The sequence below is a fragment of the Neodiprion lecontei genome, chromosome 4 (genome assembly GCF_021901455.1).
Source record: "Neodiprion lecontei isolate iyNeoLeco1 chromosome 4, iyNeoLeco1.1, whole genome shotgun sequence".
In the NCBI taxonomy this organism is placed as follows: Eukaryota; Metazoa; Arthropoda; class Insecta; order Hymenoptera; family Diprionidae; genus Neodiprion; species Neodiprion lecontei.
This window is the reverse complement of record NC_060263.1, coordinates 27,942,160-27,959,547: the sequence shown is the minus strand read 5'-3', so window position 1 is coordinate 27,959,547 and position 17,388 is coordinate 27,942,160. Positions and strand designations below refer to the sequence as shown.

At 42.4% G+C, this 17,388-nt stretch overlaps 1 protein-coding gene across 11 annotated transcripts in view; it reads left to right on the top strand.

Annotated features, from left to right (window-relative positions):
• Nucleotides 1-17,388, top strand: part of LOC107222818 (fasciclin-3) — a 238,513-nt gene that overhangs the window by 205,592 nt on the left and 15,533 nt on the right. For all 11 annotated transcript variants that reach the window (XM_046736509.1, XM_046736508.1, XM_046736507.1 and 8 more), the window contains exons 2-5: nucleotides 15,578-15,901; nucleotides 16,415-16,552; nucleotides 16,739-16,921; nucleotides 17,024-17,208. In XM_046736509.1, coding sequence (XP_046592465.1) covers nucleotides 15,578-15,901; nucleotides 16,415-16,552; nucleotides 16,739-16,921; nucleotides 17,024-17,208 — 830 coding nt within the window. The remainder of the gene's footprint in view (nucleotides 1-15,577; nucleotides 15,902-16,414; nucleotides 16,553-16,738; nucleotides 16,922-17,023; nucleotides 17,209-17,388) is intronic.

Sequence of the window (17,388 nt, the reverse complement as noted above, 5' to 3'; positions counted from 1 at the left end):
GCGTGAATTATTCGTCGAAAGTTTTCGATTCCGTAAGAAAATTAAAAAGTTAAAAAAGGACAATGCCAATGCGTTTGACGTTTCGAGCAAGCAGATCTTGTTCTCCTCTGGCCGTTTTACTCTGATTTCTCCACCTCTCTTTCTCCCGGTCTCTTATTTTCTTCCTCAAAGCTCTGGTCCTACAGCGCATGTCAGCGCTCAGCACAGTTCTTTATTATGGTAATTCCATTCAGCCGAGACGCTGATATCCGAAATCCGCTTTCAATTCGCATTGAAATAAGCTCTGGTCCTATGCGGTGAACAACGCGCAAGAAAAAAACGGGGTGAAAAAATAAGTCCGAGAAATGGAATATGAGGAGTGTCTTTGCTGCCGGCGTCACGTTCTCTCTCTCCTTCTCTCTCTTTCTCTCTCTACCTTTCTCACTCTTCTGTTTTCTGGCGACAGGTGTTAGATAACGCGATGTATTTATCACCGGTGAAATAGCGCCCCTTTAAGAACTTAACAGCTCGTGGATACACCTCGCTGAGCGTTGAAAATCAATTCTGAAAATCGTGCAAACATGTCGTTTTTCCTGCATGCGAGGTCTCCACAGTTTGACCAGAATTTAAGCGAATTTTCAATCGTTGAATGAAAGCCACACGACAGTCATCCTGCGAATGACGTCAGTGCTCACTGGAAACCTTTTGAATTTCGGAATGTGACAGGTTGAATATACAAAGTTTTCTCCACCGGTAACCGAGCCGTTAGAGAGCGAAGGTGAGATAAGTATCTTATTTTCCCTTCGGGAATTTGAACCATGAAATCATGGCCAGCGATTATATGGCTTCCCAGTCAGCGGGTCGAGCGAGCGGATTAAACTTTGATGCATGGCAAAAGTTTGATTGTGGTCAGCAAATTGGTGCTGCAATTGTGGTGCTGGAACCACCAACCAATTAAAGGCTAAGTGTCCATGTGAGCCATTCTATGAACTTTACACCTGCACGCGTTACCACCAGGTGACCGACCTGGCGGGCAAACTTCCAATTTCTAACGAACCAAATTATTTCCCTCGCGCAGCATTTGCGCGCGCTTTGCGATAATTGTTCATCACTTGTATCAAGCATTTCACACGAAAGCTGCGGTACATTGTGCTCACCGAACGTTGGGTAGATAATTCCCATTTCATTACCTTGACTGATCGCGCCCCTGCAGCAGAAAATTTCACCGTTATTAACGAGTGTATAACCTTAAAAAAAAAAAAAAAAAAATCCTTGTACATACCCTCAACCGCCTCAAGGATAAAGGTTGAAGTAATCTCGTCAGAGGAACGCTAATGCTCTACGAAGAATTCCAGAATAATATCCCAGGAAGGAACGGGAGAATGTCACGTATTTCAAATCGCACTCCGGAATTATATTTTCTGTTTTTATTTTTATGTTTAATGGAGAGTGAAGAAGATAAAGCTGGAATAGACAGAGTCCAGGAATGGTATGATGTACGGGTATGCTCAAGCAGCGTACTAACAGCATAGAATACTAGCGCATGAGAGATGAACCAAGAGTTATGTAAGCTGGAATAACTTTTGTTGATTGCAGAGATGTATCGCTGAAGAGGGAGCTCGTGTTTTCCTACCAGCCTTTACCGGGCGCTTTAATGGTGTCGTTGCATAATAAAATATCACGAAGGCATCTGAAACAGACGCAGCAAAGACGGAACACGGATTCCGATTACTTCCAGGGTAATGGCGAGAAGTTTCAAGTCTCTTTGAATTTTCGCATTCAGCGTAATCTGTATCAACAAAATCTACTTCGGAATTTAACCAAAGGCAGAGGTTACCGAATCCGTGTTTGGTATCTTAACGAGAGGTAATTCGTCCAGAAAGGTAAGCGGCTGGACGCAGAAACCCTTCAGGATTAACCGTCTGCGTAATAAGGCAAACACCGGCACTGGATACCAATGCACTCCGTGCCATGCCTAGAGGGATGCGGATAGAAATGCTAAGCAGTTGCATGCTCCAGGGCGGACGGTTGAGTAGTCCGAGTTAGTTGAGTCGGTTGTTAGTACTACACGTTGCATACGCTAGATTACCAACCAGTGTTTACATCCCGGCGTTCTCCACTCAAATCCTGACTCCTCGGTGCCATGGGGTTCCCTCTCTGACTCTGTTGAAGGTCGCTGAAATCCAGGATCTTACCTTCGGGGTTAAATCTCCTATGGCATCTCGTTAACGATGAACTTGACGGAATTATTATTGTGGTAAGCCATCTAATTGCACGTCAAGTCATGTACTTGTATCATCGTTAATTGCGACATGAAATTTACAGAAAAATGAGCCTCCGCTTGTTATAGAAGCGCTACGTCATCCGCTGACCAACCGAATGCGAGCCGGTTATTCCCGCTCTGAAATAAAATGAATGATAACCTCTGGCGTAATTTTTCTACCGGTTAGTCGGTAGGTACGCCCCGTCGTTCGTTGCAGAGATTTACTGCATCTGGCAGTGCGATGATAACATTGAAGCAACTGACGCCTCCGCCCAATGGCATCCTGCTGCTCATTCAAAGGTGAAAGAAAAAGAGGCGAGCAAGCGCACTGCAGGGGCAAGGGAAAACGTAAAAGGACAAAGGACACGGAAAAACGTAACGCAAAAAATGTAAAGAAGGAAGGAGAGGAGAAATAAAAAAGCAAGAGGGAGAAGCCGGCCTCATTAGAAGGCTAGACTGCCGGGCAACGAGAGTTGGTGGATTCAGAATGAATTCGGAGCCAGGGTCGAGGCGGCATGTAATGATATGTGTTGAGATTTTCGCGGTCTTTGCTTTCGCTGCCCTTTAAATGGGATAAACAACGTCCCAGCCGTAGAAATCGTCTGAGAAGACGATGCACGTGCAGCGCTGTTAGGATGATGAAAAACGAGGTTGTTGCCAGCGGAGTAAGGTTGAGTGATTCCGAGTGGTAGAGTCTCGTTGAAATGAAACTACGCCCCAGCAATTTTCCTCGACGTTGAATATCACATGTAATATTTTGATCTCACCCGAGGAAAAAAATCCACCTCAATCCTTCGAAGCAACGCCCGAAAAACTACCGAGTAGGTATCGGATGAAGCCACGCGAGGAAGCGTCTTCAACTTTTCCACGTAATTGAATCACCTGGACTGAACGAATGAACGATACGCGGAGATGAAAGGGGAGGATAGAGACACCCTTCTCCGAAACTCTAGCCCACAGTTTCACCTCTACCTTAACTACAATTGGAGTTCTGAGCTTTTGATGCCTTTGACGCACCATGATTTCAGCAATGCAAATGAGGTGACGCTCCATCGTTCTCCATCCCCCTTGTTCCACAAAGGCGTTTGGATAGCCGCAGGTTGATATGGGGTGAATTCTTTCAATCCATTTACGCCGAACTATGAGCTTAGAAATTTAGATACAAATGCACGTCTGTGCTTGAAATTTTTCTTCTTCTCGACAGTTCTATTTTCGATCGGAGAATGAATATCACATAGGTACACTGAAAAACTCGACTTTTCCTCATAGATTTCGCCGAATAACGAGTTAACGGTTTTCGTCGTTCGTCGCTCTCTCGCAGGACTCGGAGCAAATGTGCTTTCATCTGTTTTCACTTAGTGTTCGGAGTAACATGCCGGCGAAGTGGAACATCGGCTCCTCGGATAAGGGGTTTCGGTCGGTGAAGGTATTGGTTGGCACAATGTGTGACGGTGATGCTGACGGTGTCACAAGGGCTAGTTAAAACCACATCAGGGTCACTTCCCTCTATCCATTCGCCGACCTAAGCCCCGCCTCGTCGTCCCTCTGCTAAAACTTCGAATTTCCCTGCCTCGATTGCATGGCTCTCGTCCAAATTACAATCCAATTTTTATCCAATACAGAATTCCAAAAATTCACCCTTCATTCTACGGTATTTCCAATTGGCGGGGGCTATCATGCGGGTATTACCAAAGCTCAAACAAGAATTCACGTAATTCCAGAATTCTGACTGGTAAAAACAATTGAAATCCAATAAAATGAATCAGTAGATATAATTGGATTTATCAGACGGGAAAGATTTTTGTCAATATCGTTACTCGCAGAGTTGTGAAAGGATTTGCCCGGCAAACTGTGAACAATTAACAATATTATTCGTAGCTATAATCATACTCGAATATATTCAACATATATATATACACACACATACATACATACATACATACGCACGTATAACATTTTCTACCTGACGTGTAATTTAATTGGGAGTTTCACACGCGGTGATATTTATTCACCGTTAACAACACAAGCTCGTAATTTAATTAACGCGCGGCGATAAAGTATCGCGTTTCTATCGTTGCTAATTAGGCGTGTGTGCGAATGCACCTCAATTCGTAGTGTTTTTCCATATTTTCACATCGTGAGAGTTCAACGTCGGATCGGCAGTCTGTCAGTTTACTCATCAACTGATGAAAATAGTTATGCCTTAATGCGTCGGTGCAATTTACGGTTTCACGAGTCTGGTCTCGTAGCAACGCGTAAGTGAGCTACGCGGCATGCCGGGTTGGGGATTCGATCTGACGTGCCAAGGTGTAGCTGATATGAACGTCGCGAACAAGCCCATCAAAGTGATTTATATTAGGTGCAGGATCGGGCGAAGGTGGCAAATGGATTCCCCACTTTTAGTGTGTTACAGGAAGGCGGAATATTAATTAACGACGCGTGGACGAGAGAGCGAAGAGGCGTACCTCTCTCACCTAGCTCACCTCGCTCACCTCGCTCACCTCGTCTACTATCGAGGGTAATTTAACTCGAAGCCTTCAATTACCATACTTACTTATGCATGTATTCAAAGGGGCAAGAGAAACTCACCACCGTATATATCGGTACCGTCACTCTTTTCTCTTTTCCTCATTTTCCTCCTGCCTCGAAGCCGCGAACTATGTGATAAAAATAACGGCTCAAGATGCCTGCTCGGTTGCGGTAGGTAATTCTATTAGCAAAATCACGTCGTCTTTATTATAGCTTCTGTACGCTCACGTTGCACGAGAAGCACAAATGCCACTGTGCGCATAACGGTAAAAGCAAACCGCCAACTCACAATCTCAATTCCAAAAACACTCTAGTTCGCTTCATCCTACGAATTCGATTCCATTGTCTAGACAATCATCATTGGTCACGCTGTCAAGAAGTCGCTTACCTCAGGTTATTCTAGCATGTCTTCACAGGATCTGAGACAACTTAAACGAAGTTAGTCCACCGAATATGCTATAAAACGTATTAGTATCATGGGAACGCAATTGAACTGTTGTTAAAAAATTTAAATTCACCCTAGTTTTCAAATACTCGTGACATACTCGCAAGGGGTGGGGTACAAAAATGCGCGAGACCAAAAAATCGATGGGACGAAATTCCGAAAGTCAAACTACCGGCACTTAAAAACGTAGATAGACCGTAAATACGAGAAAATGACTTGTAGAAAAATATAAATTGAGAACGCAAAAATTTATAAATAAATTCATATCGGCATTTTTTATTTTTTTTGATAATGACCAAGATTACGGTGTGTAAAATATTGAATTGCGAAAATACCGACGAGTCAAAAGTCGACTTTTCAAATGTCAGACTCGTGCCTTTGTCGAAAATCTACGAATCCGAATATATCTATTTAAATATACCAAGGCACTGTTTTAAAATTCGTATCTCTAAAATTTCGGTTTTACGACAGTCGACTTTGGTCTTTTAAGATTTTAAGCCCCATCCCTTGCAAGGCTAAGAAGCAATCGAAATTTCTGATATTTAATGTGTTTGGCATCTCAGTCGTTTAGCAATCTCCGTGAAGGAAACACCTTGGCAGCTTATCGAATGCGTGTTCAATCTGCCGTATAACATTATTAAACTATGAGAAGTGTCCGCCAAGTTTAACCAAGAGTTTATCACGGATCCCATTCGATTATTTTCATTGAAATTGAAATATTGCTGCAGACCGTATTCAGTGATAAATACCTGAAGCAAAAGTGTAATAAATGGCACCGCAATAATTATAAAACTGAGTGGTTAAATGTCAGTGAATGTGGTTTCAGTCCGTGATATTTAATCTCCTGCTGCAGGTCAAATTCAGTTCAATGCAACATTTCCTTTCTGGAGAGATTGCAGCAACAAAAATTGTTTTGTTTGTTGTTCATTTGTTTTTTGAATTTTTTACCAAAGAAAGTCTCACTTGAAATTTCTATCGCGACCGTTTCCTGATGAATCATTCCCGGTCTCGGGTATTTTTATCAAAAGAAAAAGCCTTTCGTAGTTCCAGCTTTAATCAACCGCGGATACGCGGATGATCTAGTTAATAATAATGATACCACGTAATAACTTCAATCAGATTTAAGAGACATCCCGTTATTAACTTCCAACATCTTGCGTCCTTCGCGCTATTGTCCCCCATAATCCAACGCCCTGCGGGTCTCGACCATAAACCAGGCTTTCATGTCCCGAGGAGTGACTCACCTATCCCGCTGTAAAATGGGGACGAGTATTGACGGGGACGCTCAATCCCGGTTGATAGTTGTTTAATCCGGTATCCGTTTCGGTTAACTCAATTCTCAGCATCATCATCGGCGAGCAAAACAGTTTCTGTATACCAGGCGATGAGGGTGAAATATACCCTTAAAGCCCGGGACACTTGCCGTGGCTTCGTCGGTCCGACTATACGGCAAAGAGAAGGGTCCGAGAGTTGATTTAGGGCCGTGTAAATCGGGCTTAATCACCATGGAGATTTGCGGCCGTCTGGGACAAAATTGGCAACGAAGTCCTCGGTACTTGAGCTTGCGAAAAGGGCCTCGAAGAGCGCGAAGGAGCGAACGGCAGTTGCCGAAACTGCTAACTCGGCGTCACGCTTGTTTGTCGGAAAAAAAACTTTTTGTCAGGCCGAAACTTCACCGCGAGAGAAACTCACGGGTCTTCAGCTCGCCTCTTCGCGATACGGGATATCCGCGAATTATTTGTACAGACATCATCGGTGCTCCGCCACCCGCCAACCTACTGAGCAGATATTTGCTGATCATTTGCAACGGACAAATATTTATTCACTTTCTGTAAGGTTGATCGTTCTATAACTTCTTACGTCTGTTATCTTCGCCGGGTTTTCATCTCCTAAAGTGTCTCACTCTGCGTTATTTCTTTCGTTTCTTCTTCCTTTTTCTGTCATAAAAATTTTCTCTTCACGATCAGTCGTTTACTCTTTCAACGTGCAGGGCTCCGCCTGCAATCGTTGCTGTGAAAGCTTTATTTATAGACATAGAGAAAGAAATTTATATCGACAAAGAAGTCACTCGAGTACCTACTCTCCGATCCTCTCGGAAAAGTTTCAAAAGCTCCGGCAGAATTTATATTGTGTCGATCTTTTTCCATCGCATGGAGATTCCGCCTTCCGTGTAGATTGAAGGGTGTCTTTTTTTTTTTTTTTTGCAAACTACAAGCACCCTCTTCCCGTTGTACAAACTCGAGCCATCGAAGTTTCTTTTCTGGCACTGCAGTAGCAGCAAAAGCAGCATCGTCGTAAATGCAGTTTAATATCCGCTTGATAAATCCTCGTCGGTTGCAGTCGCGGTGCAAAGAGCTTAAGCTGCAACTTTTACAGCAGACTCTTGGAACTTCTGGGACCCTCAACGACGCCGGAGCGTCTAATCGAGGACGCCTGATAAAAGCTACCCCGTTGTCCGTTGGGATGGCTTAAATTCTAGCTAGTTGAATAAAAAAAATTATCCCTTGATCGCGCGTCCCTCGGAAGCCTTCGTTCTGTCAGCAAGACGATGTGAACGGCACCTCGATTCGCGGGAGAATTTTACTTGCTCTATTGTGGTTGTCTTTGCTTTCCTCGATCACTTCGAAACTTAGTCAACGCGTGCCTGTAAAGTTGAAAACGGAAAATGGGAAGATTCAGGCAACTTTTGACTCAAACCGAGGCTTAAGGAACTATTAATATCGATTTAAATCGATCATTTCTTCGCAGTATCTCTCGTGGTTTCACTTCTGGATAATTCGTCAATTACTCGGAATTCAGACATTTTTCAGATATTAGAATATTATAAATTCTTCCCTATTACTCTAGTCGACTCAACAGGGTGGCGACAGACCGGGAAACCCGGGAATAATCGGGAAGTTTCATCTATCGAAAAAAGTCAGGGAATTACGATGGGCCATAGCGAAGAAATTAATTTTTTATAAATTGTGTTTACACTTCAGCAATAATTTGTTAATTCATTTAAGCTAACTATCAGAAAGGGTATCATTCAATTTCTTATTATTTGTGTGAAACGAAGCAATACTATGTGTTTTTAAATCTAAATTTATATACAGAACGTATGCACAATTTCTGGGATTTTTGGTCATAAAAGCTGCTCAACATGACCAAAGTTTCGTGGCAAAAGATCAGAGAATTTTGAATTTTTTTACGAGAAAAGTCAGGGAATTTTACTCGTGCAAAATTATTACCACCATTTTCAATTGCAGGAAATCATTTTAATTCACTATTAAAAAAAAAAAAAAAATATCGACTGTCGCAAAAACTCTTGGAATTAGATTTCAGCATGATTATTGCAAAGAAAAGGGCAGGTTAGTGTGGAAGACCGCGGAATTTCCCTGAATTAACAAATATTAACCGCGGAATTATCATGCGGGCTTAGAGCGGGAAGGACGGAGGGTTGGTCCCGTTGTATACAGGGGCCAAAGGAAAGGTCTGCGCGGCTGTGGTCCTGGTGGAATTAGTTGTATGCAGATTTGGTAGTCGCGGCGTGCAGTTCAGGCGGCGCCTTATTGCGAGCGGCCATCCGAGAAAATTGGAAATCACTGGGAAATTGCGCGGAACCGCTTCCTATTCCCCATTCCCACTCTTCGTTCACATCCGCCGCCATTTTCCGCGAGAAAATCCTGAGAAACCGCGAGTGACCGGAAAAACTGAAGGCTTAAACTCTTGCGAGAAGCGTGTGGACGACGATGACCTGCAGCTCGATCGGGGGAAAATTCTACATTTAAATGCAATTTTTGAACGCCACCGTTTATCGAGAGTAAATTGAATCGAGATCCAGAATTTCATTTTCAGAGATATTATCCCCCCCCCCCCCCAGATTCTGGCGAAGCGATGTACCCACACTTATACCTGCATTTTCATCGTTGCGCGGATTTGGTGGAAATTTCAATTTTCAATGGCATGCGGAAAGTCGGGCTTACCAAGGACATATATAAGATACAAGAAATTGGCCGGAAATCCAGTCTCGACGAGTCCGCGAAATTGGAGAACAGCACGATTGTTCGCGTACGTATTTTATATAGTTGAGGATATCGAGAGACTCGGCTGATTCCGGAGAATCTCTTCTACGTATCCGCGTACCAGCGTTGAATTTATCGAATCTCGTCCGCGAAATAACCATGATTTTTGATCGCGATGCAAGTTTGATTTGTACATAAAGGAACTGCGGAGTTTCGGCGGTTTATTTCGCGAATCCAGGCCAGCGGGTTGCAGGATATGTAACCTGCCGCCAATACTGTGTGAACCGTAAATCACATTGGTATCAGCTCTTGCCCGCGGTCTTAAATTCGAACAATGCGGAATTCCACAGCAAGCTCGTATATCTCTGGATGAACCTGAAATTGATTTGTCACGTTAGTCATGCGCGTAATGAATTGCAATTCGTATTTGAATGATCTCGAGGAGTTACGATTTTCAATCTTCTACTGTTTGAAATTGAAAGAAAAAATTGAACGCGTATAATACCTACGGTTCAGGGACCGCAAGAACTTTGAATTGTGACTGTGCATGGTCTCGTTCTAATCAGCGGGAAAAGTCAAAGGACGAAATTACGCACGCTCGGGGAATATTTCTGGGTTTCAATTTCTCCCGCACCCTTTTTCTCGTAAGCGGTTTTTTTCCTCCTTTCTCGCTTTTCTCCCCGTAGCGTTTGAAGTTACGACATTACCGTGGCTCGCAAATATTACCGCGAATGCCCTCATCATATTTTCATTCACGCCCGAACGCTTCTGAAATAAAAGCAAAACCCAGTCCTTGTCTCCTATTACTATAGCATGGGGCACTCTGCTCTCTATCCATGCCTTGAGTCTTCGTCGAGTCTGCGTGGGTTTGGTCTGGTTTCGCCTGAAATACAAATTCACCGTCATGCGCGTTCTCCTGTCTCTTGATTTCGGTATAATTTCATATTTTTTCACTTACTCATTTTAAGTTTAAGGATCAATATGACTTTGAAGCTTTTCGATCATACTGACCTTAATTTAATGAAATATTCAACATTCAACAATTCCCCGTATACATTTTCACAAAGTTGAGCGAAGAAAGAGTAATGAACCATTCTGTAAATTAATTCATCATTCAACCATACATATTTTTTTTTCTTCTTACGCTCGCTTCAAATAGAACGTAATTTGGTCTCGTGGCACTCTGCAGAATTCAAAGGAAAAGTAAAGTTCCTGCCTTTATTACGTCAACGAGTATGTCACCTGATTTCATACTCTCAATTTTGTTTTGATAAAGCATGAAAGGGAGTTCATCCCGAAAACAATACCTGGAAATTAGGTACTGCAGGCTAACCAACCCTGATCCGTAATATTTAAACTTTACCACTAAGCTCTGCTCAGATAATAATTTCCGCGAATATCCTTCCGGCTAAGCACACGTGCCCGCGAGATTCTGATTACGGTTTTACGTACATTTTTAATCAAACCTAACCCGCGGCTGATATTATACGGAGGTACTTTGTACACACTAAACGTGCTAATTACGCGCTTTTATGAAATTAGCTGGAAATGAAAAATCGTTCGATCGCATCCCTTCACCACGAGTTTTAGCTCCAGGCATGAACAATTTTCTTTAAGACTCACGTGCTGACGTCTGATGAACGATTGAAATTGATCCATAACAGCAGAATAACTTTTTTTCGGCCAAGAATTATAAATTGCGTTCTTTAATGAGTGGCTCAAATTTTCTATGAAGCGTGAAATATCCCTGAAAGGAAACAGTCTTAGCAAAAAATGTAATTGTGTCATTACACCGCCAATTTTTGTTCAATTAATAACAATTCTCAGGCTCTAACGATGTTTGTTTGTAAGGATAAACTGAGCTGATGGTAAATTATTATTCCGAAAGTGGTATAAGACATAGTAACACATTCATGTTGAACCTCTCTCTATATATATACATATATATATATATATATATATATATATATATATATATATATATATATATATATATATATATATATTAATATTAAAGAGGATAACTTTATGAGATTTGAATGAACAATTGAGCGCTCTTCACTATTGTTCTATTCATTCTGGTAATTAATCGAAAATATAACTATCTGGATCATGTTTGTACACATAGGTAATTTTCGTTTCAACTAAACACTTGCAACGTTTGGCGTGAATTTTTATGCGCGGTTTTAAATTATAGCAAAGGGGATTCATGACGTGTATCGAATTATTCAACGCATGGATTCGAGAGAAATGGCACGAAACGTATAAATAAATTCATAAGGTATAATTTATGTACCTCATTTCGCTGTTACGAGTAGGTATAATGAAACACGGTAATAAAATTTGTCCTTCCACAACAACGCGAATCCAGTTTAATCAAATGAAGCCCATTTCAATAAAGGAAAACAACGGATAGTCGCGGACGAGTTGGTCAGCTTAATCAAAGTTCATCAAGTTAAAACTAAAATAAATTAAACCAGCTTCATTACCATCCTGAAGTTTGAAAAAATTCGAAAAATATGAAACGCTGTACGAACACGAAAATGAGGAACGTTGGCGTTGATTGAGCTCATTCACAGTCGTGCGCCAGAGAGCAAGGCGTGGCTGTTGAAAATTGACTATTGACCAACAACCGCTAACACCCGCCCTGCTATTTTCCCGGTATTTTAAATGACAATAGCCTTCATTGCGGGGAAAAATTACAAGGCTCGTGGGATCAATCGTGCGGTAACTCTCGCTCGCTGGTGCTCGGCATAATTCGTGTCAGAACGCCGCACGTGAGAGGACACAAGTCACGAATTCTCTGTAATTACTACGCCAAACTTGACGCGAATTGTAGCCTCGTACGTGATAACGGTGCACGATGATTAGCTTGAGCTAAATATAAAAACAAATAGGCCTGCAACGGCGCGTCTAACTCGCTGTCGGTATGCGGAATAATTTATCGATATTAAATGAAAGTTTGAAAATTCCGTCCACGATTCAGCATTCGAGCTTACGCAAGACAATATTTCACGTCTTGAAAATGGAAAAATTTCAACAAATTGCAATTCGAAAGCACCCTAGCTCTCCGGGTAAATTCTGTATCACCAAAAGTACATACATACATAATATTCTGCGGCTGTTACCGCAACACTGTAAAAATAATAGTCAAATAATTTTATTCATCAACAATACGTATAACGCGAGCGTGAAATTTGATGATTGTTAATGATTGAGGTTATAGACGAGTGTTTACTTTTCACATATATATGTATAATTTGAAGCATTTCTATTATCACCTGAAACTCGGTATTAGAAGCTTGAATGGCCAGGTGATGTTAACTGTTCTAAAATATTTCATTTAACGTGTTCAATACAGCAATGAAATATGCAAATTAAACAATATTAACCGTTCGTCCGTAGCCGGCTGCGGTTTTGAATTGGCCGAATACCGAATGCACACCATCACCCAGGGCGCAGGATACGCCAACATAGGCGTTCAACGATTGGTATACAGACATTTCGACCGCCTAGCTACGAACGGTTAATAAGCTGTTGAACTCTGGCGAAGAAGGCAGGTAAAATGAGAATGAACGATGAAGAATATAATCATTCGCAGGAGCTGTGGCAGAGCTTTAATTGGCGTTGAAGCCCGCTTTGCACCTATTATGCAGAGCGGGTCTGCATGTATATAACAAGCACATCAACATGCCCTGGAAAGGTGTGAGAGGAAAAGGGCTGGAGAGGCTTTCCGGGTGAAAAAAGGCGCTGGCGATGATGTAGGATGTCGTAAATAAAAAGGGCTATAGCAACCCTCCGTCTCGCACCCAGAACACGAAGTACGAACCTGAATGAGCCAAGTGCCTAAGACCGGAAGCCGGAGAAGGTGAACGTGAACGAAAATCAACTGCCGCATGGTTTTCTTGCAGTGCCTTGAATCTTGGAGGGAATGAACGATGAATGGCGCCGGCTGTACGCGATAGCGAATATTGCTTGCGTATCCCTATATACATATTTTTTCTCTCTCATTTTTCTGCATTTTATTATCATCATCTACAGGCGCATTACGACATATGCACGTTTGTCACGCCGTTCACTCGCCGAAAATTTACTCCCTTCAACTTAGTAAACTACACAGGGGTTCGCGAAATGGTGGGGGATACCAGATGCGTGAGCTGAGTCATTCCGATTGGCTCTTTCCCGGCTTACGTATATACGTATGACAAATACCAACAGGTGTCTCGCTCTTCTTTTGCGTCTCGAGTAGAACTGTTGAATTGCAAATTTATTTTGAGTGAAAAACGAGACATATACACGATCGGTGAATTGCCGTCTCGTGATTCGAGAATTTATTTCGATTTTACGGATGGTTAAGCTCGGAAAATATACAGCTGCATTGAGTCGCTAGACTTGGAATAGCTCGTACTGCAGTTCGCATAATTCCGATTAAATCGATTCACCGTCAAGACTTGAGTTGCCGCACCGAAGCTGTTCAAAGTTCGAAATCACGCTGAGAATCAAAACGTTGGCAATTCAATGGACCGAAAAGTAAATTCAATGCCAACATCCACGCTACTGCAATTTCAGTGCAAAAACACTTCGGAGGATTGCAGATCGAGTTGAATGAGCGAAAGATTGAAGAAAAGCGGGCGTTGATGTACGAAGATCATTTCGCGACAGACGTTTCGCTCCTCCTCGACTGCAATATCGCGTCGTTATAATGCAATATGCATTTGCGACTGCAGCAATTTGCACGAGTCTTCGTTTATCGTATTAAGCTTAATGCTCGTTTATGCGAGTACACGGTACTGGAGACAGCAGTCTAGCTGCCTCGCGATGACAACAAGACGGATTCCCACTCGGTGAAAACACCCAGTTTGACGTTGGAAGAGCGATTACCGGTTTCCCATTGGAGGAAAACAACGTACGGATTTTCCGACGCTCATTGTCGGTTCTGGTAAGCTGCGACAAAGACACGAATAGAAAATACGGGTATCAATGCACGTAGGAAAACGAAACTTGAAGATAGGGTAGGAAACCATCGATGGAACGTATATCTTGAACAGTTGTATTGTTCACCTCTTACCAATTTTAATTACTACAATATTCGTCTTATATTTATGATTATTTTCCGACTTGACGTACTCTGAAATCGAATTCATTGAAACCGGATCTTTTTGTACACCGTGTACAGTGTAATCAATTACTTTCACGTTACATGAACCCTCGATGTTTTTTTTTTTTTTTATGTTTTTGCAGCTACGTGACATCCGGAACGATGATGGGAGATCGGAAATGAGAGATAAGCTTGACGTGATTCTGGTAAAAAGAGACGAACTTCAATCCGAATATCAATATAAAAACAGATAAGATTCAGATATAATATAGTATATACTCACATTTCGCAAGATAATCTTTCACAATCTGAAACGTGTTTGATACAATTGTTCGCTCTTCTTGCTTTTTTCCTTGAGCTTTTGATCATTAAATCCCTGAAGAACAAAAGCCATGCATTCGAGGTTTGTTATACTTTCTACAGAATATGCTTCGTCGCATAGTCGTTTGTTTAGTGCATAATAGTGGCCCCTGTCATTTTTTTTTTTTTTTTTTTTCAATTGAAATATTTACCTGTACAAAAATCTCTACGATCAATTGCCGCTTGCGCGACTTGAGCTGGGTGAAAAATGAACGAAAACTTTGGTAGCAACGTGTACATGTATAATAATGTACGATATGGTGGAACCAGTTTAAACAGTTCCGCTTCTCAGCCAAAAAAATTAAAAACCAAAGCTTCGCTCCTCTCGGCTTGACTTGATAAAGGAAGTTCGTGGTAGTCTTTTTGCACCAAAAGTTTCGTTCGCTTATACAATACATGAACGGTACCGCAAAAGGGGTAAGTGTAGCAGCCCTTCCTGCGTTCTCGAGGGTTGCGTGATTATTTTGGCGACCAGTTACACGGTGAGTGTGTAAGCTTATAGTTCGTTCAAGTTTGTATTTTACCGCAGAGAACGGAAGCTGCTGGGAAAGGAGCCGGTTGGCTTGAGTTTTAATCAACTTCACATTTTGCCCCATAAATCTGATGCTGTTACCGTGCTCGCCTCCCTTCTTCGCGCCCTGCAAGCTCTATTTGCGGCTGAAATCACACCACGTAACAAGCGTCACCGAAGGTTTATGATCACTCTCTTGTGGAGCAGATACGTATAAGTATAGGTAGAACACTGTTGCTGTCAACCTTTCGGATCTAGTGTAGTGCTGTAACAATAAGACGGTTCTTGGCTCGTTTCCTTTCAATCAGCGGATACCCGCCTGGTCGGGAAATTCCCGTCATTTTCTCCGATAGTTATCACAGCCTTGTGGTTTCTTCTTTGTTTTCAGCCGACACGCAGAATATCAACGTCTCGATCAATCCCTCGGGAGAGACGACGGTACGCACTGGACAAAATCTCACAATACTCTGCAGCGTGGGCGTACCTTTGAAAACCTGTCGCGTTGAAGTTCCTCAGGAAAGGAGCGTGATTCTCGAGCCCAATCAGCCGTCCGAAGACGGAATTGGATGGTACGGCTCATCGTTGGATGCTGGACAATGCGGGGTGTTCATCGCTCAAATAAAGGAAAAACACGACGGCATATTCAAGTGCTCCCTCACTCCGAAGAATGCCAGATACGAGAGCTACAACACCTTGAGAATTATCGTTGCCAGTGAGTATTTTAACACTCTGTAGTTAATGTTGATTTGTTTGCTGTGATCCGTCAATTTTGGAGATTGCTTGAACAATTTCTGACACGAGAAATTGAACCGATATTAGGAGGCTCTGATTCAGTATTTATTAGTATGTTGGTGAAAAATGGAAGAGATTATATACATATAAGAAAAAAAATAAAAAATGAAGATATTTAATGCAGTAAACAACTATAGTAACTCGTCAGCATTCAGTATAAGTCAACTGAAGAAGAACGCGAGAAAACAATGTATTAATCCGTTCTTAGTCGGATTTTTTAATCTCGTTGTCTTTCAAATAGTGCTGAAAATATGTATTCCGAAATTTGACCGGAAACCGTAAAAGCACCGGAAAGTAGAGTTTCATTTCACGTATATACCGTGTCGAAGTACCTATACATAAGCGGCGCGGATGAAACGGGTGATTAAAACTGATTGCTTAACTTCGTAACAAATTAAGGTGAATTTGAACCGTACAAACTGTAATTTTGCAGAACCTCCGGTCATGCCTGAACTGATGGTCTTCCCTGGACGTCGTGGTGAACGGCAAAATTACGAAAAGGGAGAAACGCTGAAGGTCAGCTGCCGTGTCAAGGCTGGTCGACCAGTTGCAAACGTGTCTATATTTTTCGGTGAGTATTCGGGAGGAATTTTTTTCTCGCGTGTCACGTAAAGTCGCACCAACAAAACCCGACACAAATTTAGTCGCTTAAGCTTCGCTTCATTTGTCGTTTGTAATCGCGGCTTATGACCACTTGAATGAAGTGGGAATCGAATTTCATCATTTTCCCAATTGAAATTTTGACCACTTTTCACAGGCGACGAACAAATCGGTCTCGAGGAGAGGCCGATAGTTTACAACTACAACAACGACTCGTACGTCATTCAAAATGCGACACGAGTCTTGTCTTGGACTGACAACGGGAAGGTGTTACGCTGCGACGCTACTCATCTCGCTCTGGATCGGCCCCTTTCGGCAAAACAGCAGATCTCAGTCTTATGTGAGTTCGTTGTGATCTGGCGAGCTCCGCCTGCATATGTAAAATACGTCTCGGCTGTAATTAAATCGTTCGCGGATGGATAACGCTTGTTGTGTGTTTCAGACGCGCCGCAACCCCAGCCTACAATCGAAAGGTTTGGATTCGTGATTGGTCAGCCTGGTACAGTTAACGTAACGGTTCAAGCGAATCCCCGACCGCAATTCATGTGGCGTATTGACGACGACAAGGTCGAAGAGGGTCAATTTGACGAGAGCAATCGCATCAGGTCGTCCAGAGCAGTCGAATTAGTAAGATAATATCGCCTTCTTCATTTCCAATTAAATTTATCGGGAAATCTTGTTATCGCTTTTCCCCGGCCCTTCTCGGATTCTCATTCGGCTCTTGATCCCCGATCCGTACCTTCCACTCAAAACCCTTGAATCCCGGGACACTTTCGAGATCGAGTTCTATTGAAAATCTTCGAAACT